Below are 27,829 nucleotides of genomic sequence, written 5' to 3'. Positions count from 1 at the left end.
CCCTCCATCTCCATTTGTGCATCCATTGCTGTGCACTGTTCAGTTCAGTAGAGACTAACTACAGTTGGTTCTTAAGCGAGAGATCAGGGGCCTGTTCCATAAAGGCCGCTCAAAAAAGCTAGACTTAAAGTCCTAAACCAGACTTGAATAAGTTTAATTAGTCAAGCGTGGCTTAAGCGGTTCCATAAAGGCCAATTTCAGCTCAAGCAGTCCTACTAATTCAAGTCAGATTTACGTAGTCAAGCTAATTGCACGTGCACCCTATTTTTTAACAGCCCGAGAGGTAAAACATGGATCATACAATCCACCACGGCAAAAGCAATGCACACGGCCACATGACTTCTTCCAGAAAGAACGTTCCCTTTAAATCGTGTACAATGACAGCTCCCTCATCCACCGCTTCAATCAAAGTAAAATGACACGCCATGATTGACGTTGTGAACGATACGAACGGCTACGTAGGTTGAGGACCTTTTTAGACCTTCGTTGATTAAAAAATACCCTTTAAACTAATCTAAATTGACTTTATTGACATAAATTAAAATAAATAGCCTACTATTAATTAAAACATTATCCAGTAGCCTAACTTTTTAACATGGGTTTTGTGTCGGGGAAATGGAGGGCGGATTTAAGTTCGTTTTGCAATTGTAGGCTACTGTTAACAATTATATTGCTATGATAATTATACTCGGATAATTTAGATTGAGGTATGGGCCTATGCCTGATGCCTAAACATTTGAACTAACATCCATAAATTTAATGGCTATGGTGCATATAGCCTATCAAAGCATTGTTCATCATTGTTTAATGCATTAGGCTAAATGTTGTAGCCTATGTAGGCTATTTACGTTGATTTTCTATCAATGTTGAACATTTTGAACTGATGAGAATAAGAAAATTAGAATATACATGGTAAATCATCGTCTTCCCGTTGGGTCAGTGTTACAGGAACGTCTGGTTAAGCACCAAGTCACGCTGAGCCTGACAGTTAGTCTGACCCTGACCAGACTAGTTTTGCAGCCTAAGTTGCCATAGTAACTGAGTTCGAACTACGTTGAGCTAGCTTTATGGAACCGAATGAACAAGAAATGAGTCAGACTAACTGACATAAGTCTGGCTTATTCGGTAAACTCGCTTTATGGAACAGGCCTCAGGTGTACGACTGGAAGGAAACAAACTGCTGCAGATCAGTCATCAGTCAGTTATCACTGTGACAGTGACAGCCCACACACCTTTGTGCAGCTTCAAGCTCCTCCCTAAACCAGCTGTAAAGGTAACAATTGTTATCACGTCCTTTGTAAAATATCTCTCTTTGACCACAACAAAAAAAATCGCTGTTGGTCTTACTACTTGTATTTATTTATTCATATCATCCTGCCCTTTTCAGTCAGTTATATCCCACAGATATATTAAAGATGAAAATGTGTTTTTGTTGTTGTTGTTGAAATGTGTTTGGTTGTTTTTGTTTGTCAATTGTTTAATTGTTACGTGCATATGAACTAATTAACCTAGAAGAAATTACATATTTGTATCATAATGAGTCATTAGTATGGGGTTTCAGCTGGTAGGTATATTCAAGGTTTTTCACGTGTATACCTTTTCTAGGGGTAACCCAAACTCGAATGAAAAGATGAACATTCAAGTGTCAAATTGTAAATTGACTGTGAAATCCAAGATAAATGTATAATCTTCAGATTGGCAAAAAAAATGACTTGGTTCAATGAGCCTTGTTAAAAGATTTAATTGGAAAACAGATTCTCCCAAACTCGTCTTCTAATCTTGAGTTAACTAGTGATTCTAACCCAATGTTCCAACAAAGTATAGAAAACCCAGTGTTTCAGTGAGCCTCAGTAAACTGAGCTTAATGTTGGTATAGTTTAAATGACAATGTTGATAAGACTGTCAGTCCAGGGCTACTGGTCCTTGAAGTCTTGAACTTCTGTGACCTAGGTCTGGAAAATATGTGAAAAGCCTTTGATTGTAGGAAATGAACAATATTGTAAACTATTGAAATTCTAATATATTTATTCATAAATATCAAACAAAGGGCCCAATGTTCAGAAAACTCTGTTGATTGATTTGTCACTGGCCAAAATGAGTTTTTTAGCCACAAAATACATAGAATTGTGTCATTTATTTACAAATATTTTATGAAGGTCAAGATCAACACAACAGTACTTGTATAGTGTACTTATCTATATTATTTTATTATATTTATACAAGATAATGAGTCAAAGAAGGACGGGTTGACAGATTTCTGTTCCCCAACAAAAATTTGAAAATACAGCACACACCTCGAACTACTGATAGAGACGATATAAAAAGAGCCTAGAAAGCGCTGCCAAAAGACCCTTTAAGTTTCCTTCTGGTTGGCCAAAGTGCCTCTATGTTGTGAGATCTTTGGAGGAAACCCAATGGCTTTTTGCAGAAAGGGTTTTCTTCTTTTTTTCCAATTTTCTGTTTTAATTCACTTCAGTTAACTTAAATTATGATCAATTTAACTTATTTCTGATGAATGCAGTTTTATAACCAAGTCATATTTACTTGGACAATTAAATATACAAAGACAAAAACATTTTTACTTTGCTAATTTTCCATTCCACTTACAGATTATTAAGAAATATTTATTGACATCTTTATATTTACTATTGTTTTTTCTCATGGAGAGATGGTGATGATACATGCTGATACTAACTACTGTGTTAATTATTTCAAAATTGTCGATTCACAAAATGGTTTTTTAAATGTAAACAAATAAAACCAGTTTTGGACCAGGTCACCGTCTGTTCATACTTTTAACATCACTATATTTGATTGAATACTTTTAAACGCTTTTAAACTTATGAAAGTAAATTAGATATTGTTTTCATCATTCCTTTTTCAACAGTAAGAAAATATTGAAATGCATATATAAATATGTTTCTATCGTGATGGCATTAAATGTTTTTTCTCACCTATACTTTCACAACATACACTCACATTGTGTATTGCATATACCTCTTTTAAAAACTTTTAAAACCTTCTTCACTATTCATCTTTTCAACAGCAAACACACACATTTTCTTCAGGAAATGTACCTTTCTAGTTTAAATTGGGACTAGCTGGAATTTTCAATATTTAAGTTATTTATATTATTTCTAACGAGAAACCAGTTGTTGCCAGCCAAATTAGTTGCACATTTTGTCAAAACCATCAAATAAAGTTTGTTAAACTCACCGGCAAACACAGTTGCCTACTAAATCAGTCCAACCAATAACACAATGTAATACTGGCGTAAAAACATTATTAAGCAATCAGATGGAGTCACATTGACACCCGTTTCACCCATTACTCAGCTCATAGCTAATATTGACATATTTCACTGCTGCCGCGACAGCTCCAACCCATTGAAACAGAGACTTGTAAGTAATAATTTGATCAGTATAAGTCAGTTTTAAAACATGTTCGTTTTCTAAACCGTCTTTTTCATACGTGAGTGATGATGTAAATAGTTTTAGTTCGCTAACGAGCCGTAGTTTTTACTATATAGTCTTGCCTACTGTTAGCTATGCTATTTGTTAATAACACCTAATTTTCACCTAATTTCTGTCAAGTTTAATCAACGTTACTCACCTTGTATGGAGTCGATGGTAGACTCATAAACCACGCAACACAAAACGTTATAGTCTAAGAGATATTTAATCATCAAGGGTCACAGTTGTCACAGTTTGTGCACTTGCAAAGGTTTGTACATGGTAGCTCATTCACTTGGCATGTACATTTTCCCCTGACACAATTCGTTTTCTTGCAGGAGCTCAAGGATTGCCTCTGGAGCTGGTGGAAGTGACATCCAGTCGACCTCATAGAGCTCCCCAGTCATCTTCCAGCCATGGTTGATTGGAGGAGGAATGTCTGGGTAACACTCCAGGCTCCTACTGTGCACTGCAGCCTGATAACTTCCCCGCTGTATATGTTTCTTCAGAGAGTCCTGGATTGGAGGCAAGTCCTGCTTAGAACATCTGCCCGACTTCAACATTGTAGCCCATACAGAGCACTGACTGTATCACACCCGGAAAATGGATGGAGACCTACAAGGGCATCACACTTCTCCTGTCCAAGATGGCTGTGTAGTTTTGTGAGATCTGTTATTTGGGACTCTCTAACCAAGAAGAGGCAGACACCAGGATGCTGTTTCATGCCGCTCATGCCTCAAAAACCTGGACCAACATTGTTATAAAGAGCCCAGACACATGTCTTTGTTCTGGCACTGTCTTTTCGTAGCCGCATCAATAATGCTGGAATGATGATGGCTGGAAGATGACTGGGGAGCTCTGAGGTCGACTGGATGTCACTTCCACCAGCTCCAGAGGCAACCCTTGAGCTTGTTCACTGCTCCTGCAAGAAAACGAATTGTGTCAGGGGAAAATGTACATGCCAAGTGTATGCGCTGCCATGTACAAACCTTTGCAAGTGCACAAACTGTGACAATAGGGCCGTAGAAGACGACTAGGGAGGACTCATGTATTCTCTTTGTGTACTAACCGACCTTAGCCTTGTGGCTCTGGTCCAAGTGTTCAGGAGATATATCCCTATCCACATTTTCCCTTCTCCTTTCCTTTTTCCCCATGCCGATTAAATATCTCTTTGACTATAACGTTTTTGTGTTGCGTGGTTTGAGTCTACCATCGACTCCATTCAAGGTGAATAACGTTGATTATACTTGACAGAAATTAGGTGTTATTAACAAATAGCATAGCTAACAGTAGGCAAGACTATATAGTACAAACTACGGCTCGTTAGCGAACTAAAACTATTGACATCATCGCTCACATATGAAAAAGACGGTTTAGAAAACGAACATGTTTTAAAATGGACTTATCCTGATAAAATTATTACTTACAAGTCTCAGTTTCAATGGGTTGGAGCTGTTGCGGCAGCAGTGAAATACGTCAATATTAGCTATGAGCTGAGTAATGGGTGAAATGGGTGTCAATGTGACTCCATCTGATTGGTTAATAATGTTCTTACGCCAGTATTACATCGTGTTATTGGTTGGACTGATTTAGTAGGCAACTGTGTTTGCCGGTGAGTTTACAAACTTTATACGATGGTTTTGACAAAATGTGCAACTAATTTTGCTGGCTTCTCGTTAGAAATAATATAATCAACTCAAATTGAAAATTCCAGCTAGTCCCAATTTAAATTATAAACTTGAACAGATACGGGGCTTCGGCCCACCACCTATTACAGCTGCCTTCTGTTTCTCCACGCTCCCAGCAACAAGTGCAGCATTACTAAATGCTGAGGCCAGTCAGTCCGTCCAGGCTTAGAACAGGATCTAGTAGAAGCTAGATTTCTGTGATTGCCACCTATTGAATTGGATAACCATGGACCAGAACAAGATAATCAATATTTTCCTACAGTAGTGAATGTAGGTTACGGCTTGACATTAAATTATAACGAGAAGAAGAAGTGAATGTAGCTTGTTTCATAACAAGATGGGTTGATGGAGTGATATGGAGGGGTTATTGTCATTTTTTGTTTACTAATTGTTAAACATGAACAATGTCTATCTTGAATCTGCCCTGAGAGTCGTCCTTGTGTCTTGCCTCTCTAACATTACACATTTGTGGTTGAGGTTAAGTGACTGCAAAAGCCATAGCAAATAGAATATAACTTCACTTTTCCAGAACGTTGTGGTGTCAGACACATACAAAATGTAGTATGCACACTGGCATGTGCAGTGTTTACAGGTATATGAAAGATGATCTGATCCACTGATATGGTCAATGTTTTGGTCAATGTTTGGAGTCATGTCCAGGCCCAAACGGAATACGCAGATTTTTTTCACATCTTCTGCGGTTATTCAGACTGAAAATCTGCGGAAATCTGCGGAATTCCGCTAGTCTTCCTGTTGTTATGTCGGAGCGACCAATGTTCCACAACAGTTAGACGGCAATTATGGTCGATTGAATGTTGACAGACTTCGCTAAAAAGTATTGATCCATCCTCATAAAGATTGGCTGAAAACTCCCTGGCCCTGTCTCTTGCTGTAATTTGGGTCGATAAATGTTTCCTTTTCAATTCTTAGCATTTTTGGCTAACGTTTGAAAAATAGAGCCGTAATATGAGTTGAAAAGTGTATTTACAATTTGCCTCAGACCAATGCGTTCTACTTGAAAATCTGCGGGTTTTCGACGGAATTCTGCGCCCGCGTATTCCGTTCGGGCCCCGACTCATGTTCAATACAAAACATCATCTAACATTCCCATTGTGATATCTTGGTGGGTTTATACAGTGCCCTCCAAAAGTATTGGAACAGTGAGGCCAATTCCTTTATTTTTGCTGTAGACTGAAAACATTTGGGCTTGACATCAAACGATGAATGTGAAACCAGAGATCAACGTTTCAGCTTTTATTTCCAGGTATTTACATCAGGATCTGATGCACAAATTAGAAAATATCACCTTTTTGTTCGAACCCACCCATTTGTCACGTGAGCAAAAGTATTGGAACATGTGACTGACAGGTGTGTTTTGTTGCCCAGGTGTGTCCTATTACATACATTATTCAATCAATAAATACCACTGAATGTCTACACTCAGGTTCAGATTGGGTAAGATAGGTTTTGTCTATGCAGACTGTATTCAGAGGTGAAAACAACATGAAAACCAGAGCGCTGTCTTTGGGTGAAAAACAAGCAATTGTGAGTCTTAGAGAAGATGGAAAATCAATCAGAGCCATTGCAGAAACATTGGCCATAGCCAGTACAACCATTTGGAATGTCCTGAAGAAGAAGAAAACTACTGGTGCATAAAGTAACAGACGTCGAACAGGTAGACCAAGGAAAACATCAGCAGTTGATGACAGAAACATTGTGAGAGCTGTAAAGAAAGACCCTAAAACAACTGTTAGTGAGATCAGCAACAACCTCCAGATGGCAGGAGTGAAGGTATCACTATCTACTGTTCGCAGAAGACTTCATGAACAAAAGTACAAGGGCTACACCAGAAGATGCAAACCACTCATTAGCAAGAAGAATAGGAAGGCCAGGCTGGAATTTGCCAAAAAGTACAGAGATGAACCTCAAAAATTCTGGGACAAAGTTTTATGGACTGATGAGACAAAGATTAACTTTTACCAAAGTGATGGAAAGGCTAAAGTTTGGAGAAAGAAAGGAACTGCTCATGATCCCAAACACACAAGCTCATCTGTGAAACACGGTGGAGGTAATGTCATGGCTTGGGCTTGCATGGCTTCTTCTGGGACGGGCTCATTAATCTTCATTGAGGATGTAACACATGATGGCAGCAGCAAAATGAACTCGGAAGTCTACAGAAACATTTTGTCTGCCAATTTAAGGAAAGATGCAACCAAACTGATTGGCAGAGCCTTCATCATGCAGCAAGATAACGACCCAAAACACACTGCCAAAACAACAAAGGAGTTCATCAGGGGCAAGAAATGGAAGGTATTAGACTGGCCAAGTCAATCTCCAGACTTAAACCCTATAGAGCATGCATTTTACCTGCTTAAGAGGAGACTGAAGGGAGGAACCCCACAAAACAAACAACAACTGAAAGAGGCTGCAGTGAAAGCCTGGGAAAGCATCAAAAAGGAAGAATGCAAAAGTTTGGTGACGTCAATGGGTCACAGACTTGCTGCAGTTATTGAAAGCAAAGGATTTGCAACTAAATATTAAGTCTTATTCACTTAAATATGTTTTAAGTATATCTGTTCCAATACTTTTGATCACATGACAAATGGGTGGATTCAAACAAAATGTGATATTTTCTTAGTTGTGCATCAGATCCTGATGTAAATACCTGGAAATAAAAGCTGAAACGTTGATCTCTGGTCTCACGTTCATTATTTGATGTCAAGCCCAAATGTTTTCAGTCTACAGCAAAAATAAAGGAATTCGCCTCACTGTTCCAATACTTTTGGAGGGCACTGTATATCAAGCACTCGGACGATGGGTTTTATAACTGAACACGTTTACTAAGACACATAGAAAACACTAGCATACACACCAGTCTTCCGCTCCAGAACTACTTCTTAGCTTACTCGTTACACAAAGTCAGGTGACTTCGAGAACCAATCACATTACTGATAACTCTTAACCTGAGAAACCCAGTATTACATTCCTCCCCTTTATATTTAAGAACCGTGTAAACAAACATTCATTTCCCTAAATACTATGTCTTCTTGACACTGTAACGGTCACCTTAACATTACTATTATTATTATTTCTAAACACCACTCATTTTAACTAATTACAAATCCAGCCTTTTTGGAGCACTTCTGAGTCTCTCTGGATGTCTTCTGTGACAATTACCCAGACGGTACAGTAGATGGGCTGACACTGCTGGGCGAAGGAGGAATAGCATTTCCTGGCACTGCAGGGCTCAGATGAATGGCCTTCTCTGAGGTGTCGGCATCAGGTGGTTTTTCTCCACTGGTTGAGGTGGAGTCAAGTGCTGGTGAAACAACTGGTGTTAAATCCTGGTCCTATTGTGTGTACGGCTCGAGTTTCTTGAGTTCTCCTCTTCTCCCTAGCATGTGATCAACATGGACGGAAGGTTGCCTGTGTCCTTCCCAGACCCGGTATGTCATAGGACCCAAGCGCTTTATGACAGTAGCGGCAGTCAATTTCTCATCTCCTCCCCTGACATTTTTTACTCTGACTTGGTCACTCTCCTGAAATTCTCTCAATTTCAGTCTCTATCATGATACAGTTTCTGTTTTTCCTGCTTGTGCTCTACATTGTGGGACAGGTCTGGTCTCAACAGACTGAAGCGTGTGCGTATCTCTCTCTTTAAGAACAGCTCAGCTGGAAAGCGACCTGTGACTGTGTGAGGCGTAACCCTATACATGAGCAGAAAGTTTGACAGCCTGTGTTGCAGTGTGATGCTGGGCTGTCCACTTGCTTCTAGGACCTGCTTCACCAGAGCACACTTCAGTATTTGGACAGACCTCTCTGCAGCTCCGTTCGAGGCTGGATGATACGGTCGGACCAGCATTTGTTTTATTCCATTTTTGGCTAGAAACTGCTTGAACTCGAGGAGGCGAACTGGGGTCCATTGTCCGACACAACCTCTTCCGAAAGACCATGTGCAGCAAAGAGGTTGCGCAACACCTCTATGGTTTGGCTTGATGTGGTGGAGGTCATGTGAAAAACCTCCAGCCATTTGGAATGACTATCCACTACCACTAAGAAGGATTGTCTGTCTTTTTCCAAGTCTAGATGGATCCTCTGCCAGACTCTGACAGGCCACCGCCAGGGATGGAGCGGTACCACAGCAGGTACCTTCTGCACAGCTTGACACACTGCACAGTTCTGAACCATGTTCTCAATCTCCCCGTCCAAACATGGCCACCATAAATACCTGCGGGCTAAGGCCATCTTTTCGCAGATGCCTGGGTGTTCATGGTGCAGGTCTTTAAGAATCTGCTGTCGGTGCATTTGAGGAACAATGACTCTGAGACCCCACAAAACACACCCCTGGTCTGCTGACAGCTCATGTCTCCTGACAAAGTATGGTTTCAGGCTTTCATCGTTCATGTAATTAGGCCATCCATTCATTGTATTGCTCCAAACTTTACTCAGCAATGGATCTCTGCTTGTGCCTACTTTGATGTCATGAGCTGATATTGGCAGATCTTCCACATGTGAAAAGTAGAAAATGTTGTATTCCTGTGCTGTCTTGTCGGACTCAGTCACATGAAGTCTGGACATGGCATCAGCATTCAAGTGGTCTGCCGACTTCTTGTATTCTAGCTCATAACTGTAAGCCATCAGGATCAACGCCCAGCGCTGCATACGCAAGGCTGCCAATGTAGGCCCAGCTGACTTTGGTCCTAGTATAGCCAGTAAGGGCTTGTGATCAGTGAAGAGAGTAAACTTGCGTCCATATAGATACTTGTGAAATTTTCTCACTCCATAGATGATTGCTAGTGCCTCTTTCTCTATTTGAGCATAATTATTTTCTGCATCAGTCAGAGTGCGCGAGGTGAACACAATTGGTCTCTCCATCATTCTCCATCACATGCAAAATGACTGCACCCACCCCGTAGGGGGATGCGTCACATGCTAATCTCAAGGGCTTCTCTGTGTCATAATTAACCAGGACCGTGCTGCTCAGTAACATCTCTTTTCCTTTCTTGAAAGCTTCCTCACATGCATGTGTCCAGCTCCACTTTTCCTCCCTTTTCAGCAGAGCATACAATGGCTGTAACACACTGGACAAGCTTTTCAGAAAACGGCCATAATAGTTCAACAGTCCCAAATACGACCGCAACTCAGAGACATTTGTGGGATTTGGGGCATTCACAATTGCCTCCACTTTTTGCTGCGTGGGGTGCATGCCTTCATGGTTTATCTGATGCTTCAAGTACTCTACACTTGTCTGCAAAAATCTGCATTTGGCCAACTTTGCTCTCAAGCCATAACACGCCAGGCAGCCTAACACTGCTTCCAGTCTTTTCAAGTGCAGTGCTTTTGTGTTGGCTGTGATTAGAATGTCATCCAAAAAACAAGTCACTCCTTCTTGTCCCTGTAGGATCTGATCCATTACTGATTGAAAAATTGATGGTGCGCTGGCCACCCCGTAGCTGAGGCGATGGTAGCGGTATAGTCCTCTAGTCCTCTGTGGGTATTAATGGTTAGATACTGTTCAGAATCTTTGTCTAATCTCAATTGCGGGTAAGTATGAGAGAGATCTAACTTTGAAAACCATTTCCCCCCCGCTAGAGTCGCAAATAAATCCTCAGTGTTGGGCAGGGGGCAAGTCTCTACTTCCAGTTGGCATTTATTGTGACCTTGTAATCCCCACAGATGCGGATGGATTTATCAGCCTTTGGTACCACCACGATCGGGGCCCCCCATTGACTTCGATCCACTTTGGAAAGTGGATCTATCCAGTTCTTTTTCCACAGCCTCTTTCAGAGACTATGGCACAGGGCGGGCTTTGCAAAAGACTGGCCGTGCCCCAGGTTGCATTCTTATGGTTGCTCTGAAATCCTCTATGGCACTGACCTCCTCAGAAAACACCTGTGAGTGGCGCTGAAGTACTGCTTGTAATTCTGGGTCGCCATGCTTGGTTTCTTTTCCTAGTGTGAAGATATTTTTCCAGTCCAGCTTCAGCTTCTCCAGCCAATTTCAGCCCAAGAGTGCAGGTCTATTGCCTTTCACTATGATGAAAGGCATTGTTGCTTTCTGGTCACCATACTGCACTGGTGCCTGAACATAGCCAAGCAGGGGAGATGTTTCTCCCGAGTACGCTTTTAATCTGATGTTGGACTTTTCGATGGGTAAATGTGGAAATTTATTTTGGTGCAAAACTTCTGATGCTATGGACACTGCCGCACCTGTATCCAACTGCATGCTAATGTCCTCATCATCCACTTTCACATTAACTTTAATGCCTCAATCCCCACTGGATGCCATGTAGACTGTAAACCCTTACGGAAGGAAAATATATTGCAGTATAATGGAAAATATCATGTGATATATTAGGCAATATATGTCCATATATGGGATGTAATATTTATATTGTACGGAAATACATGGGATAATATATTGATGATAAATATATAACTAATATATTATAAACTATAATATATATTCATGTAATATATTGCAATATATTGCAGAATACAGCAATGATTGCCGTTTTCCATATATTGCAACATATTCAACATGAATATATAATATGTGTTTATATATCCCAAAATATATGCAATTTTATATCTATAAATACTACCATAATATATTCCGATTTATATGGGAAAATGTATTGGTAATATATGTAAAGATATAGTGTCACATGTATGTTTAATATATGGTAGAATATATTTGAATTATATGGATAAAATATAGCTGCAAGCAGCAATGGCGAATTCCTCCTTCAAAATGGCAAAATATTGTAAAATTGACATAATAGATAGTTACACCGGGATTACCCAGAAAACCAAAAACTGTTTTGTAAAAAAAAAAAAAAATGCCTATGTCTGGAGTTGAACCTGGAACCCTTCGTTTACCAGCACAACCTCTCATCTAATTGAGCCATTCCGAGATCTAGATTATGCAGTGTTCAGTTACTGAATGATAAAATAAGACGTTTCTCCTATGGCAATCATAGTCACATTTGGTCCAAGCTCAAACAGCTCAAGTTCAGCCATATTTTCACATATTAAGGTGAAACTTTGCAGGGTACTTCAGGCGGAAGTCACCTTAAAGCCTATTCCTGACGGGGGAATCCTAATTATATGGAAAGATATACATGAAATAAATGTACAGATATGTGTTCAATATATTGTGGAATACATTTTTAATATAGTTTAAATAATATGGAAAAATATTAAAAATATATAATGACAATGATCGCTTCCAGCAAACTTCTTTTGAATTAGCCATTTCCCCCTAAATAAATGTCAATCTTACGGTATTTAAGTTTTTGGGGGCACATTTTCAGTTAGCAGGTGGTATTGTTTGAATCGGGATTCCATTCGCAATACTGTCGTTGACAACCTTCTTAGAATACCTTCGAGATGGCTGAGCGGTTAGGGAATCAGGCTATTAATCAGAAGGTTGCCGGTTCGATTCCCGGAACTGCAAAAATGAAGCTGTTTCCTTGGGCAAGGCAATTCACCCTACTTGCCCCTGTACTTACTGTAACTTACCTGTAAGTTACTCTGGATAAGATCATCTCATCCTTGTCGCAAATATGATATCTTGGTGGGTTTATATTAAGCACTCAGACGATGGTTTATATAACTGAACACGTTTACTAACACAGATAGAAAACACTAGCATACACACCAGTCTTCCGTTCCAGAACTACTTCTTAGCTGACTCGTTACACTAAGTCAGGTGACTTCGAGAACCAATCACATTACTGATAACTCTTAACCTGAGAAACCCAGTCTATTACACCCATCCACACCAAAGGAAGCGTCTTCGTGCAGGCCATCCATCCACCTTAGAGGTTCACCACCAGCAGCAGAAGAGAAAGAAGTGGTGGATCCTCCAAAGCCCCATTCATCCCACATCACACAAATAAAGTTTAACAGATTTGAGTTCAACTTATATTTCCTCAGATAACTTTGATATGTATGTATAATAAAGCAAATAATTAAATAATGAAATGAATCACAGAATACGTACATTGCATAAGTATTTTGACTGAGGAGAAAACAAAACCCTTTGTGTGTTAGGAATTTAATTATCTGCAGTATGAATCAAAGATTTACTCATGTTTAGTAGTTGTATTTCCAATACATGTGGTTACATTCTGTTAAAGGCACTAGAGATATTCCACAAACACAATCCTTTTAGTTTTTCCAGATGGGGGTGTACATGATGCAGCAATGTAAGGGGAGCATCATCTAGACTTCTACTCTTCATGTAGGCAAACTGGAGTTGATCTGCCAGGTTCTGGACTGTCTCTTGTAGTTGCATCAAGTGTGTTGTCAAAAAACACTGACCAGTCTGTGTATCTAAGCAGTCCCTAAGATATATGATTGTCTTTATTTAACAATGAGCTAATTACGCTTTGCTAAACATACAACTGTTAACAGCCAAGTTGAAGACAGAAATTACTATTTGTGGGGAATACTGCTTTGGTCTCACTCTTTTTGATCTTTTGGCGAAAATCGAGAAATGTGGTGCTGAAACTTCAGCTTCAAAATGTTGCTCTCAAGAGTGGTTGATGGGGTGGAGGGAATGATGAAGAGTTGGATGGAGCGATGCAGGTGCATTTGGTGGAGGGATGGATGGATGTGATACTGCGATTGTTATTGTTTATTATTGTATATATATTTAAAATATATCCATATCTGAATAATCACATTTCCCAGAGTTTTTCTTGTTTCTTGACTCTCAAACCCTTCAAATATCTTGCTGCAATCTAGTGACACTGCCTTGATGAGATCAAGTGACACTGCTTTTCGTCATCCAATTCGCTTAATAGAGTGACACTGCCTTTTGACATCCAATTCGCGGTCAGGTAAAACAAGGGTCCTAGAACTGCAGTCCTGAAACTGCATTCTCCGGTACTGCAGGCACATACTATTGATAATTCTTGATAACTGCAGAAACATTACATAATATAGGCTTAGACCCTGCATTTCTATCACACAGTATATATATAGTCACACAGTATATATATAGTCAGATGCAGAAGTATGACACTTAATTATATATATATAATTAAGTGTCATACTTCTGCATCTGACTCAGGGGCGTTTATAGGATTCAAAGAAAGGGGGGGCTTAGCCCTAAGGAGAGTGTCATTTTTTAATGCCCATCTAATTTAATTTTACTTTTTTAAGCAAATATTTCAAATTTAATTGGAGGGGCTATCCAAGGTAGAGCTAAACTCCTCAAAAGTGATCACAACCACTTTTTTCTGTGTGAAGCAATTTGCCTTTATTGTGTATAGTCAATCTTCTGTCCCGTCATTTGAAGCATACATTTTAGCTCTGGCATTCCTCTCCCATTATTGATCACTTCACATTCATTATCGGAGGGGTATGTGTTATCAGCAAACATTCGCGTTGTCGTGTCAACCCATTTTTAAACTGACGTATCGATTTTTTATCCATATTAAAATTAGAATTTTTATTGTTTAACAGAATGGCAGATGTTTGACACTGTCATATTATATGATTTGACCTTGGCTGAAAATTGAAGATTCAATAGCTAAGCTAGCGTAGCTAATAGAAGTGTCGAAGAAGAGGAACGGAAACATTTAAATGTGTATGTATACATACTGTATATATGGTGTGCAGCATTATAGAAAATTATATAAAAGAAAATCAATGTAAATAAACCCGTGTGTGATCTTTTTTCCCCCCCTTGCCCAATAAGAATCAATAAGGAATCGAATCGATAAGCAGGAATTGATAAGGAATCTGAATTGTTAAAATCGTATCAATACTCATCCCTAAACGCATAACTCAATCCAGCTAATGTCTTTATAAACAACATGGGTGTTCAAAGAATCGAATTAGCCAGATCATGATTAGCAAGATGATGTCATCTTGGACGTGTCATTTTATCTTGGATGTAATAAGCGACGTACGGAGAACGGGCCCCAGGAGAGGTACAGGCTATGGAGCTAGAAAGCTGACAAAAGTATCTGAATTTGAATGTGTAAGATCTAAAATATTTGTGTGTCAAATTTCATAAAACTGAAATATTTTTCTGTTGAATATATACTATCTGAATTATTTGTATGCCGAATTTAATAAAATAGAATTATTTTGATCCAAAATTACAAATTTCTGAAATTCAGATTGCAGGAGTTCAGATTCTTGAAATTCAGATTGCTGAAATTCAGATTGCGGAAATTCAGATTTTGTCTGAACTAGGCCAAAGTTGAAATAGCTGGCTTTCACAGGGAAAAGTAGACAATTTCAGAACGATCGAATTTTTACCTCAGAACAAAAGCTAAGAGTTACTCGTTGGAGGAAGAGTATGGAGCAAGTGCTTATGAAACTTGTAAAAACTTGTGTCTTTTCCTCTGCCAAAATTGGCAGTTACTGTAACCAAGTGAGTCGAGACAGAGTCGGAGGGCGGCGGAGATCGATGGAAGACGTGGAACAACTGGCAAAGCTGTAGCCTATATATTTATGTTCCGTTGTTCTCTTTCTTGTGTTGGAGTTCTTTTAAGAGCTTGATGGCATCAACATCCAGCCTGATATAAAATCAGGAACTTCAATTGTGTCTCTTCATTATAATACCCACACAGAAATTCCAAGTTGAATCAGGTCACGCTAGCTAGCTACTGTATTGCTTATAGCCAATTTTGGGTGGTCAAGCATATTTTTCATTGTCTCCTTATATTCCTATCAAAGTCAATGTTCAGCCTATGTTCATTTGCTATGTTCATTCCCAGTTTATACCTTCAGTTATTTAATTTTTCTTGTTTTCTCATTTGTTATCATTATTCTTGCATCGGAGCAATGAGGTTCCACAAATATAATTGTCGGTGTAGCGCTCAAAGATTCCAAGTACTGGTGTACACAGTTAAATCACAGCTAAAAAACATGATCTTAAAACAGTTTGCATCTGGACTAGCAAACCAATAGTCACCGACCTTGTTTCTCAATCCTTCTACACGTACCTTTTCCCCTACAAGAGCGACAAAGGTAGAGACAATTAAGATTTAATGTTGATCTTGCTCTCATAATCAGTTTAGTAAGACTAACAAACAAACACCTTGGCTACACACACTTGTATACATATAATATATTATGCCATTGCATTATGCTAACCATACATATTAATGAAACTGGACTGCATAGAGGTAGTCGCCATTCTGTCCCAAGCCAAGAAGTTCCCTCTTTCTCTCCAAATCTATTTCACTTTCTTTCTACTCTGTTGCTTTTTTCCAATTCGAAACTACCCTGACCATCTCCTAGTTTTCCTTCTCTCTTCTTCTCTCCATTGTGGTATGTGTCAGTGTGTTGGCACCAGTCAGCCTCAGGGTCATACAGGGTGTGGTGCCTTGGCTGGCTCTCCAAATTCTTAGCAGCAACACTCCCGCTTTCTGAACTCCCCTGAGTTTAGAAACTGTTGGGCCAAATCAGTTATGTGATGCTATGTACTATACGGTTCGGTAGTATGCACGCTAAATTGAGTGGAGCAAGTTTGAGATGGTTTATGGTCCAGTGGGATATATGCACACAACATGTTGTTTTGTAAAAAATGTATCTCGTCATTGAGGAAACAAACATATTCCTGGAACATTGGAATGTCTGATTCAGATTTGTGTCACAGATTCTCAATATCAATGTCTGACCCACCGGACCATTGCATTACACCATAATCTAAAACATATTGCATGATAAACCCATGGCTAGTGATTCAGTTACAAAAACAAGCACACCCACACACTCTCTCACAGACTATTCTCCTTTCTCTCAGTCTGTCTGGCCCCTGCTTTTACTCTCAGCTCAATGCTGGGCTTGAATTGACAGCTGTGGTTTCCATAGTAACATGGGTGAGCATGCGGGGCTGCGGGCGAGGTGGGGTGTGTGTGTATGTGTGGCACATGCCTAGGCATGTCTATCAGTGCAGTGTTACAAATGCGTGTGTGTCTTCATCTGTACGCAGCTGGGAAAAGCAATGCCGGTGAGTTAGGTGCATGCTCAGTGAAAAAACACTATATAGGAATAGTAAAGGCTGAATGAGAGAATGTGGCAAATAAAAGACTTGAACTTGAACTTGAACAAAGACTTCCCACCAAAAACACCTAAAACTTCAAAAAATAAATGTGTTCTAAAAAAGGCACAATTACAACTCCACAACAAGACGGCTATCAACACAATTGCCGAAACTAGCAAAACAAATGCACCAGAGATAAAATAATGTAATAAACATGCTGTAACTGGAGGGCTAGGGTGGGAGAATTGGAGTCAGTCGACTTCCATGACATGGAAAGCAGAATGGGAGCTTGTGTCTGAGTCCGACTGGACAATGCTGCTTTCAGATTGAAGTTGTGGCACTTTATAAAGAGACCAGTGTTTAGGTTGGATTCCAGCTTATCTGTCCCAAGAAAGCTTCCAGACAACCTTTACAGAGCTGGGGGCCTGACTATGGTCAAAAGTGTCCCCCCCCCAAGAGATGAGGCAATGCCACATAGGGATATGCAAAGGTTAAGTATTATTTCTGGGGACAGCTCCCAGTTGTTCTGAGAAGACTGGATCCATACAATACCTCACCACATAATATATAAGACGGCAATGTCATAAATAAGAGAACATGTGATAATAAGGGATAATGATACTGTACTGACATAAATTAGTTAACTGGTAATTGCAGATTAAGTTCTCAGAAATTAAACTAAAATCTGGTTCTTAGTCCAGTTGTGTTTTATTTATCTTCAAACCCAATGGTGTGTGAACTACATGAAGGGCCTTTGATGTGGACAGTGTACAAGTTTTAAACAAAAAGATTTTACCAGAGAGAATAGCCTGTTGTGTCATACACATAATTCTAGTCAGAATATGAGTCTGGGCTGTGAATATGGGACGTGTTTCAACCAAACTCGTAAAAAAAATGCCCTTTCGCTCAAATGGATATACCTAATCAGAGCAATGTAGTATGTGATTTGTTGAAAACAAATTCAACCCAAGCGCTCTTTGGTGACGTGGTTGACAATTTGGTTGGTCCGAACAGCTCCTGTTCGGACATACTTTTTCCCCAACCGAGCTACCCCAGACCCAACTTCCCAATAAAAAAAATGTGTGGGCGGGGATAAGTTGGGCTGGCAGCCAGGCTATATGGAGAAGGGACTATTGAATGTGGAGGGAAGCCATGATGAGGGAGCCGGGGCGTGGGAGTGGGTTTGTTATTGTTGTGCGCTGAGGCACCATGTGATTTGCACAATAACACACACACACACATACACAGTGGCATTGGCCGAATGACCTTCAGAAGCCTCCAAACAGAACAACACATAGAGGCATACACACCAGTTGATAAATAGCATAGGCATGCACATATGTCGACTGAAAAAAAAGACAAAAAGAAATTATGCTGCTATGACTAACACCTGCACTCACACACATTCTTTTTTGACTTGTAGCTAATTTTGTTAATACACACATATTGGCAGCTACTCTTCAGTGCAATTGAATATTATTGTTAATCTGTATTATTGTTTTATTGTAGATGTGACGACTATCACAAACAGGCAAACACACACACACAGAAAAACATCTCTCGTACTCACGCAGAAACACATTATGTTGTCCTTCATTTCACCTCGAGACTCCAGTGTACTGATGACATTACAATGTTATCAGCTGGAGATGCCTCCGTAGCCATGGCAGAACAGAGGATGCTAATGCTAGGCTAGGGCTAATGACAACAAGGGTCCCCTGGAGTTTCCCCTTTCAGACACATACTGTGTACACAGACTGGTTCCCTGCGACAACCATCTTTGATTTAATTGAGATGCTTAGCACGGTGGGGGTGGTGGAGGGTGTGAGTGTGTGTGTGTATGTGTGTGTGTGTGGGGGGGGGGGATGGGTGCCTGTCTGCAGCTAAGCAGTGCTAAGAAGTCTATTGAGCCTGCACAAAAAAAAGCTGTCTCCCAGAGGGTGAGAAGAGGATGGGGTGAAAATTAACATTTTAACAAAAAAAAAAAATATTACAACTTATTTCAAGTTCTTCTTACACATAACTATAACACTCACATTCCTTAAGTCTAAACAGGTTGACAGGCTGAAGGGCTGACATTCAGACAGCCGCATGCAAATGAACTCACCAGATGTGAGTTTTTTTTCTAATAGGAGGTATAGCCAACTTGCCTTGACTACATCCCACTACCTTCAATGGTTGATCAACTGTTCAAGTGCATGCCATCTAATGAATGCTAAAAATATATATTTTAGACTGAATTTAAAAGGAAAGAAAGGCAAGCATTTCTATGCCAATTCTATATGGTAAAGACTGCAGTATTTGGTTCAACCAAATAAGTCATGTAGGACTCACTAACATGGGGAACTGTATTTGTTTGTTCCTATTCCATCATGATTAAGTTTGGGTTAGAATAGGTCTATAAGGTTAGTATAGGTCATTATGTGTCTTAGTGTATGATGTGTATTATTGTATATTGCATACCTTTTTTTGTATATTAGGATGTTTATGACTATTATTTGTATTTTATTCTATTTTATTTGAGCTTATCATATATGTAATATATGTTCTTAGTACTTATATGTTATGTTATGCTAGGTTGCTTGCGTTCTTGTCCCAAGATTTCAGTGCCCAGTCTGACCTTGTGTTGTTCTGAGCACCTGACAATAAAACTGAAACTGACTATAAAAGAACCATAACTAGTCCCACATCCATCATCTTCTCAGGAAGTCCATTTTAAAAGACAAGTGGAAAACCACATCAACAAAAGGACATTGCAGTCTTACCTTGTTGGAGGCCATCTCACTGACTGAGTGTCTGGTCTGCAGGGTTTCTAGTTGGTCCAGGCACCAGTCCAGTTCCCCCAAGGTCTCTGTGGCCATCTTCTGGTAGGCCTCCTCTGGAGGGGGGATACAGGGAATGGGGGCCAGGGGGTGAGGGTGTGGGACAGGGACAGGTAGAGGAAGTGGGTGGTCAGTTTTGAGGCGTTTGACAGGGCTGGCTGATGTCTCCTGGCCACTTTCGCTATCAATGCCATAGATGTCGGCCGTGGTTGGGTTTCCATGGTGGACGCATGGGTGGTTTTTCATAGCGAGGGGCTGGGGATTCTGGTGGGTGAATTATGATAACGATGGCAAACCATAGGGGAGAATTTGTTTATTAAAATGTTTTGATACTCCTTTAAAATGGTCTCTGAAATCCTTTTTGGTTGTGTCTTGTCAACTACAAATGTAAATCTCTGAAATCTTTACAATCCCTTCTCTTCGTCCCCAAACATATTACAGATAGTTCCACAGTGCACAGTTTTTAGAATCCACAATGCATTGTTTTAGAATCCACAACTGGTAATTTGATTCATGGTGCAGTTGTATAATTGATAGTTCCAGTCTTGGATGGAAAAATAGGTTCACAGTGTCAAACGACATTTAGTCCAACCTCGCACCTTGTACAATGGAGAAAAATCCAATGAAACTCGATGGTCCATTAGTTGATAACAAAAACGCACACATACACTCACAGATTCCTGCGCCCACACTCACATACACACACAACGTCTTTCAGTTCTCCACATGTAGCTGAGCTCCATCCAGCCCATAGGATTCCCAGATTTGGGGAAACCAGAATATCCGTTTTATGCATCACTCCATGATCAAGTTGTTCCAGAGGAACATCTGAAAAAACTAAAAAGGGAAAACGTAAGGTAGAGAGGGCTCTCTCTGCCCTCCAAGATGAGTCCTCAATGAAAGACATCTGCAAAGGTCCCTTGTTCCTCCTGCTGCACCTCCTTTATCCCCCTCCTCTAAAGACAGAGAACCCCATTCGGAGCCCCCCCTCCACACACGCACGCACACTAAGAGTCTCGGATGAGCATATCTCCTGTTTTAAGACCTTTCCATCCTGCATAGACTTGTAGATGTCTGTTGCTCTGACTGGTACACAAATGTGCAAATGTGTCGAGAGGTCCGAGCGTGTCTGAAAATAGCTAGAGCAACTTGCTTATAGGATTTTGTTGTGTGGTTGAGGCTAAAGCACGAGCTGTTTGCCAGTTTCCTGTGAAAAGACAGGCTCAGAGAGAAGCACGGCTCGGCATACAGAAAAAGGAAAATCTGGGATGGAGTAGCAGCTCGATTCAAATCACCTCTTCCTGGTTCAGCAATAAATTACAGGAGTTTGCCCTTTACAACTGATTTTAAGACCAATATTTTTCTTGCCCTCTAATGGTTAATTTAAGGACATCTAAACCTTTGCTTACTAACTGTGTCCAATGAGAGAGGGAGACAGAGAGAGAGATGTCTCTATGCCACATCACAATGTAAAGCTCTGAACAGAACATTTGCATAAAATGACATATGGTCACACCATAATATAAAAATATATAAAAAATAAAACTGCAGTAGTGACATTCTTTAGTTAATGCTATTCTGTTTTATACAATGATGTAGCACAATGCATTTTCAGACTGATCTGTCTCAAATATGAAAAAACACAACCCTGAAGATGAAGATGACGAATGCTCATGCTCACTGATTGAGCTTTACCTGAGGGATTATGCATGGTGGTGAATAGGAACAAATCTCAAGGATTTTAGGGATAAATTGTCATTAAGGAATGATGCAGGGGCAGAAGCATATCTGCTTGGCCATGCACAGATTCCCTGCATTTCTCACTAATCCCGGGTTATATCAAACCAGAGTTTGGAATATGATATGCAGATATTGTGCAGGTGGCCCACAGCATGACACAGTACCGAAATGTCTTCCCACCAAATAGGCTAGTATGAAACAAAGCAATTGGGGCAATGCATCAACATTGGCAAAGTGTTGGTTTGGGGTTGAGAATCTGGTGTTCTTGTTTTGTCTCTTGCTTGAATGGTTTGAGCGTCTGTAAGTGTAATATCAGTCATATCCAAAATGTTTAGCATCTCTGTCACTCTGACAAATTATGTAAAGGAGAGAAAGAAAAGTGGAGAGAGATGTATAGATAGAGGGAGACTGATGGTGCAAGGGAAAAGAATGGAAGGATGGAAAGAAAGAAAGACAGTTAAAGAGGATTATAGTTCTTGATGTCTCTTTGTCTGGCTGTCTCAACCTGTAATCTCTCCTCTTCTGTTTTACTTTCTTCCTGGTGGCTTCACTCTATTTCCATCAAACTATCCCACGGCCAGCACGGCTGTTAACTTCTGTCTTTCAAATTGCCACTACCACTCTTATGTATCTCTCTTTCTATATTTCCATGTCTATCATCCTTCTTCATTTTATCTAATTAACCCTCTATTTCTATTTATCTGTTTGTGCAGGTTTTTTTAGGGGGGGGGGGGGGGGGGGGTGTCCTCTGTCCTTGCTGACAACATCTCCTCTGACGGCAATGGCATTCTTCTCCTGCTAAAGTGTGACACACAGGGACCGCCCTCACAGGGTAATATCAAGTTCAACTTCAAGTCTTTTATTTGTCAGGTACACAGAACAACACAAGGTTAGACTGGGCACTGAAATACTTAAGACAAGACAACGCAAGCACCTGGCATAACATAACATACAAGTACACGGAACACAATTTACATCAATGCTGAGCTTAAATAAGTGAAACTTCCTACATTTACAGATAGCAATAAATATCGACTTTACTAACCCTAATAATAAAACTTCCTAAATTACAGATAACAATAGATAGTACACTATACTAACCCTAAATGCACAAGAACCTGTTTCAACCCTATAACCTATTCTTACCTAAGTGGAGTACAGTACAATAGTGCAATGTCAATGACCATACAGGAGCCTGTTGGCGAGATACAGTGAGGTACAGTAGTGCAAGTTACTGATAGAGCAACCAGTAGCTGAAAGTGACAGTGTATAAGTGACTAGTGTGCAGAAAAACAATGGGCCTCATTCACCAATATCTTCCTAAGTTATTTCTTAAATTTGTTCTTAAGAAAGTTCCTAAGAAAAATCTACGTGTGATTCATGAAGCATTCTTAAACAGCAGAATTGTTCGCAGGTGTGTTCTTAGAATGATGAATCCCAAAATTTCGTAAATTGGAAGCTCGTGCCCCGTTGCTCCTATTTAGCATAGGTAAACGCCCCGTTAATTCCCATAAAAGGGCATTATATGGCAGGGCCGTGTGCACACTCAGAGAAATGTCAAAACGACGTGGTCAAGACGATAGAGGGCTCGACGAAAGACGGAAAAACGTAATAATAATTCTGAGGTGGAGGTACAGCTGCAAGAAGTTAGCGAAAAACGACACATCATATTTAATAGCGTCAGCTGTGGATACAAAGCAGTAAATAAAACCGATGCATGGAATGCTATTACTCATGCAGTGAATGCTGTATCTGGAGAAGTGCGCAAAACTGATGAAGTGAAAAAATAAATGGTTTAACTTTAATCTGAATTCTTAAGCAAAAAAACATAACCTAGAAATCAGTTGACAGTTACAAATATCCATGAGGACTGCTCTTGGTAGCCTAAAGCGTTCCAACAGGTAGCTTACTCGTCGCTCTCTGCAAATATATCGGTATGGTCAAGGAAGATGTGTTCCCTCCTCAGGGAACGCTCTGCAACATATTGCAGCAGCAATAAATACGCCATTGTGTGGTGTAGTCCTAATGTGCGGAAAAAGCCTACTTTGGGCCTATGAATACAGTGATAAGTCACGTGTTTGATGGCAAAGTTCCCTGTCAACAATTGATTTGAATTGAAGGCAAAGCAAGGCTAGTTAACAGTTTTTTGAATGACCCATCTCAGAGTAGCTTTATAGAATGTACGGTTACTGTATAAAAAAACAGAAGACAGAAACATAATTGCTGCAGTAAAGGCTTCATTTGCAACAGGACAAGAAATATGCAATATAGCATCCATTTACAGTATTACCCTAGCTCTGGCCCTTCTCTGAGCGCCACCACACATTCTAACTCCTCTCCCTTGTCCCACTCCTCTCCCTTGGTCTGGTACTTGTCTCCCTCTCCCTTGTCCTGGTACTTGTCTCCCTCTCTCTTGTCCTGGTACTTGTCTCCCTTTCCCTTGTCCTGGCACTTGTCTTCCTCTCTCTTGTCCTGGTACTTGTCTTCCTCTCCCTTGCACTTGTCTCACTCCTCTCCCTTGTCCCACTCCTCTCCCTTGTCCTGGTTCTTGTCTTCCTCTCCCTTGTGCAGGCATTACTGTATTCTTACTTTCTTGTGTTGCTCTATATTGTTCTTTTTCCACACCAGATCAGCCCAAAGAGGTCCTCTTTACTGTCTATACCATATGGTCATGCAATTGAAAGAACCTCAACACCTGAGTGTTTTCTAGTTGGGAATCAGCTGTGATGTACAGTATTTGCATAACTTCAGCTGTTTCTCAGTAGCAATGGAATAAAATACCGGGGATATATTTGTGTTTCAATTCACAATATAAACAGCTGTTCCCTTTGACTTTGGTCAATAATTTAGGTTTTGAACATGATGTTATCTGTTTTGCTGACAGTGTGAAAGCATTGGTAAATTGGGCAGTAAAAATCGATAGTTTTGGTCTTGGTTGAGCTTGTGTGTAAAAGAAGTTCAAGCATTTAAAATGTGTATTTTCTCTATGCATTGTGTCAAAGCAACAAGAAATGTGTTAATTGTATAGCCTACACAGACGGATGTTGTGCTCACTGTGATAAGAGTTTAGGAAACTTGTTAAAGGTATTGAAAAAACTGTGGCGATTGTAAAATACTGTATTTATTTAGGCCTAGCACAATTCATACACAATGGAAATTCCAAGTGCTTTACAAATGAGCAGAAGTGTAAGTGTAGTGTGCATTTATTAAAACAAACAAAAACATGTGTAAAATTATGAAAATTATTAGTTGGAAAATTATAAAGGAGAGAAATGTTATATTTTAAATTAGAATGGACGAAAAAGGTATAACTACTTATTTTGCGCAAACATGTGAGCTCTCAATTGTGCGTAAGAGTGCTCTTGGGTGTGCGTAAATTCTGTTCTTACCTAAGAACAAATCCCAAATAAGAAAACATTGGTGGATGCCAGAATCTTCGTGAAAACTGCGTAAGTGGGGTTTGAGAACAAATTTGTTCGTAAGAACATTTGGTGAATGAGGCCCAATGTCCATATCAGTGTCCATTCAGAAGCCTGATGGCCCTTGGGTAGAAACTGTTGTCCAGTGCCGATGATGAACTCAGCAGAACGGACCACACTTCGTAGGGCCTTGCAGTCCCGGTCTGTGTAGCTCCCAGGTTTGGACTAAGCCGTGAAGTGGATCACCAGTGAGTTGGATGTGGATCTGGGATTAGGGTTGTTACAGATGGCAAGAAAGTCCCAAGCAGAGTATCCTATTTGTCAGGATATGCGTATTCTTGAAGGTTGAGCAATGCCACGGACATTCATAATGTTGGCAATAAAAGTCTGTACCCGTTTTATTGCCTAGTTTGATACAAAACTAGAGCATCTGTGATTCACAGCTACAAAACATCCCCTTAAGTAACTCAGAAGATCATCTATTTTCTTGAGTGTTCTCAAATTATAAATGCAGTCGTTTCACCACACACTTCATCCTTGCCTCTCCAAAACACAGTTGTTCCCTGTTACTAGGCAACAGGGCAGCGTGTTGGGAAAGCAGAGGGGGCATTACTACCTTACTATCCTCACTCTTTTCCAAATGTAACTTGCTTCATAATCAGTCCAATCAATCTGCATTGGAAGGTGATAGTGAGCAGATCAGGGCCTTGATTGGAAATGGAAATGGCCACCAAACGGGTCTTTTTCAATCACCAATTGTTCCAACCTTTTGTGTAGCACTAGGTCAATCAGCTGGACAGGCGGAGCTACGGTGTGACCAGGGGTGGGGAACTTTTTTCTGCAAAGGGCCATTTTAATATTTATAAAATCATTCAGGGGCCGTAAAGAATTATCAACTTAAAAATGTGCCTGCTATATTTGGTCAAACATTTAATTAACTCACCCCTAATGTGATGGCTGGAACTGCTTCTCTTTGTGAGGTTTGTGATGTTAGCTGGCACGGATGCAGCCTGCTTTGACTGGGGGTGCAGTGAACATTTCTGGGGGGGTATCATGATTACAGAAAGGGATCGTATTATTTTTTATATTGCTATTTTTGAGAATGCTCCGGGTGTTAATCAGGTGCGGAGCCAGACGTTGTAAACATTCGGGGCTTTGGCCAAACCAACAACGTATTCTGGTTTGATTTGCAAGAAAGGAATTCCACACTTAATGCGAGTGCGCAGAAATGGTTTGGTAAATTGGTAGGCTATGCAACGCTACGCGCCTCCACGGTCCTCTTCCACATATTGAAATAGTGCTGCTGCCAACAAATAATGCACCTAATAATATGGTTCTTGCAGTACCATGGCGGGCCGGACCAAATGCGGCCCGTGGGCCGGACGTTCCCCACCCTGGTGTAGACTGTAAGACAGACTTTAAATGTATTCAAGCTGTATATTGTATCTTTAGTCTTCAGCTTTACCTGAGGAAAACTACTTGAGGTGCTAGAAATTAATAAACTTGCATCTGAGCAGAGACTCTTAGATATTTTAAACCAACATAATCTATAAAATATTGTACTTATGTCTAACATCATAACACAATGTTAAGGTGGTTTTACATCCTGCCCCACCACGGTTTGTTTGTGTTCCTGATTGTGTATGTAAGTTGCGTTTGTTTGTCAGTAGGCTGAGCACTGAGATGGAAAATACAGTATTTATAATCCGATTTTGAGATTTACACTTGGGCCTGAAAGGCTTGAGAATTTAATTGGACTTCCGATCCTAAGCAGAGGAAACCAACACGGTTTCTTAGTGTGAAGATACCTTTTGTATACAAAACTGCATTTATCATATACATCATCCACAGACTCTTTCAAAGTCTTGTATTTCACAGCTTCGTAAACACCAGTAATACAACCATATAAAGGCACCAGTTTCATGTGCTCTTTGTCTCCCCTGTGTGTACATATTATGAACAGCATTTACTAGACCCCTACAAACCCTTTGCTGAGTGCTTACAGGCTGTATTTACATATTTGTACTTTCTGTATGTTTTCCTTTCATGTGTATAATGACACATTTACCAAAGATTGATGGGTGAAAATCTAATTAAACATTAAAACTCCATTAAACTTCAGTTATGTAAATCACTAGACGCACCCCAAGCGACAAAATTCAATTTTTAGGGATCTCAAAGCGCTTATCCAAAGAACATAAAATGCAGCATTGCATTCCCTTGGGTTCTGAAATGGACATCTGCAAAATTAGAACTTTGCACAGTACCCGGATTCTTAAGATAATCGTGGAAAACTCATTTCCCTAAAATCCCATTATAAAACCACACAGAGATTCCTGCCATTATTAGATTGATGAAGCTGATCTCCTTGAGTTCTGAACTTACTACCATGTCAAGTTGTTGACAGTGTGTGTAGTGGTCTCACCTGAGAAGGAGGACTTGGCAATGGGAGGCTGGTTACACATAGGTGATCGCCTGAGAAAGGAAACATGGCAATTATGGATTGTAAAAATGCATGGCAATGAAAAACACAGTATAAATTATGTTTTAGATATAACTTCGGGGAGTCAGGTGGCTGAGCGGTTAGGGAATCGGGCTAGTAATCTGAAAGTCGCCAGTTCGATTCCCGGCCGTGCCAAATGACGTTGTGTCCTTGGGCAAGGCACTTCACCCTACTTGCCTCGGGGGAATGTCCC

The 27,829-nt window shown here is 40.2% G+C and overlaps 1 protein-coding gene across 4 annotated transcripts in view; it reads right to left on the bottom strand.

Moving 5' to 3' along the window:
• Positions 1-27,608, bottom strand: part of LOC124488566 (cAMP-specific 3',5'-cyclic phosphodiesterase 4D-like) — a 61,885-nt gene extending 34,277 nt beyond the window's left edge. Inside the window, exons 1-2 of one of the 4 annotated variants that reach the window (XM_047051255.1) lie at positions 27,559-27,608; positions 19,918-20,030 (exon numbers count right to left, since the gene is read on the bottom strand). In XM_047051255.1, coding sequence (XP_046907211.1) covers positions 19,918-20,030; positions 27,559-27,598 — 153 coding nt within the window. In that variant the 5' untranslated portion in view covers positions 27,599-27,608. Of the gene's footprint in view, positions 1-3,612; positions 4,919-19,917; positions 21,223-27,558 lie in introns of those variants that run through there. The other 3 variants (XM_047051257.1, XM_047051256.1, XM_047051259.1) reach the window with 3 other exon arrangements.
• Between the last annotated feature and the right edge of the window lie 221 nt (positions 27,609-27,829).

Source organism: Hypomesus transpacificus, unplaced genomic scaffold (assembly GCF_021917145.1).
Source record: "Hypomesus transpacificus isolate Combined female unplaced genomic scaffold, fHypTra1 scaffold_144, whole genome shotgun sequence".
NCBI classification, from domain to species: domain Eukaryota; kingdom Metazoa; phylum Chordata; class Actinopteri; order Osmeriformes; family Osmeridae; genus Hypomesus; species Hypomesus transpacificus.
The sequence above is the reverse complement of the archived record's forward strand: the minus strand, read 5'-3'. Positions and strand labels throughout refer to the sequence as shown.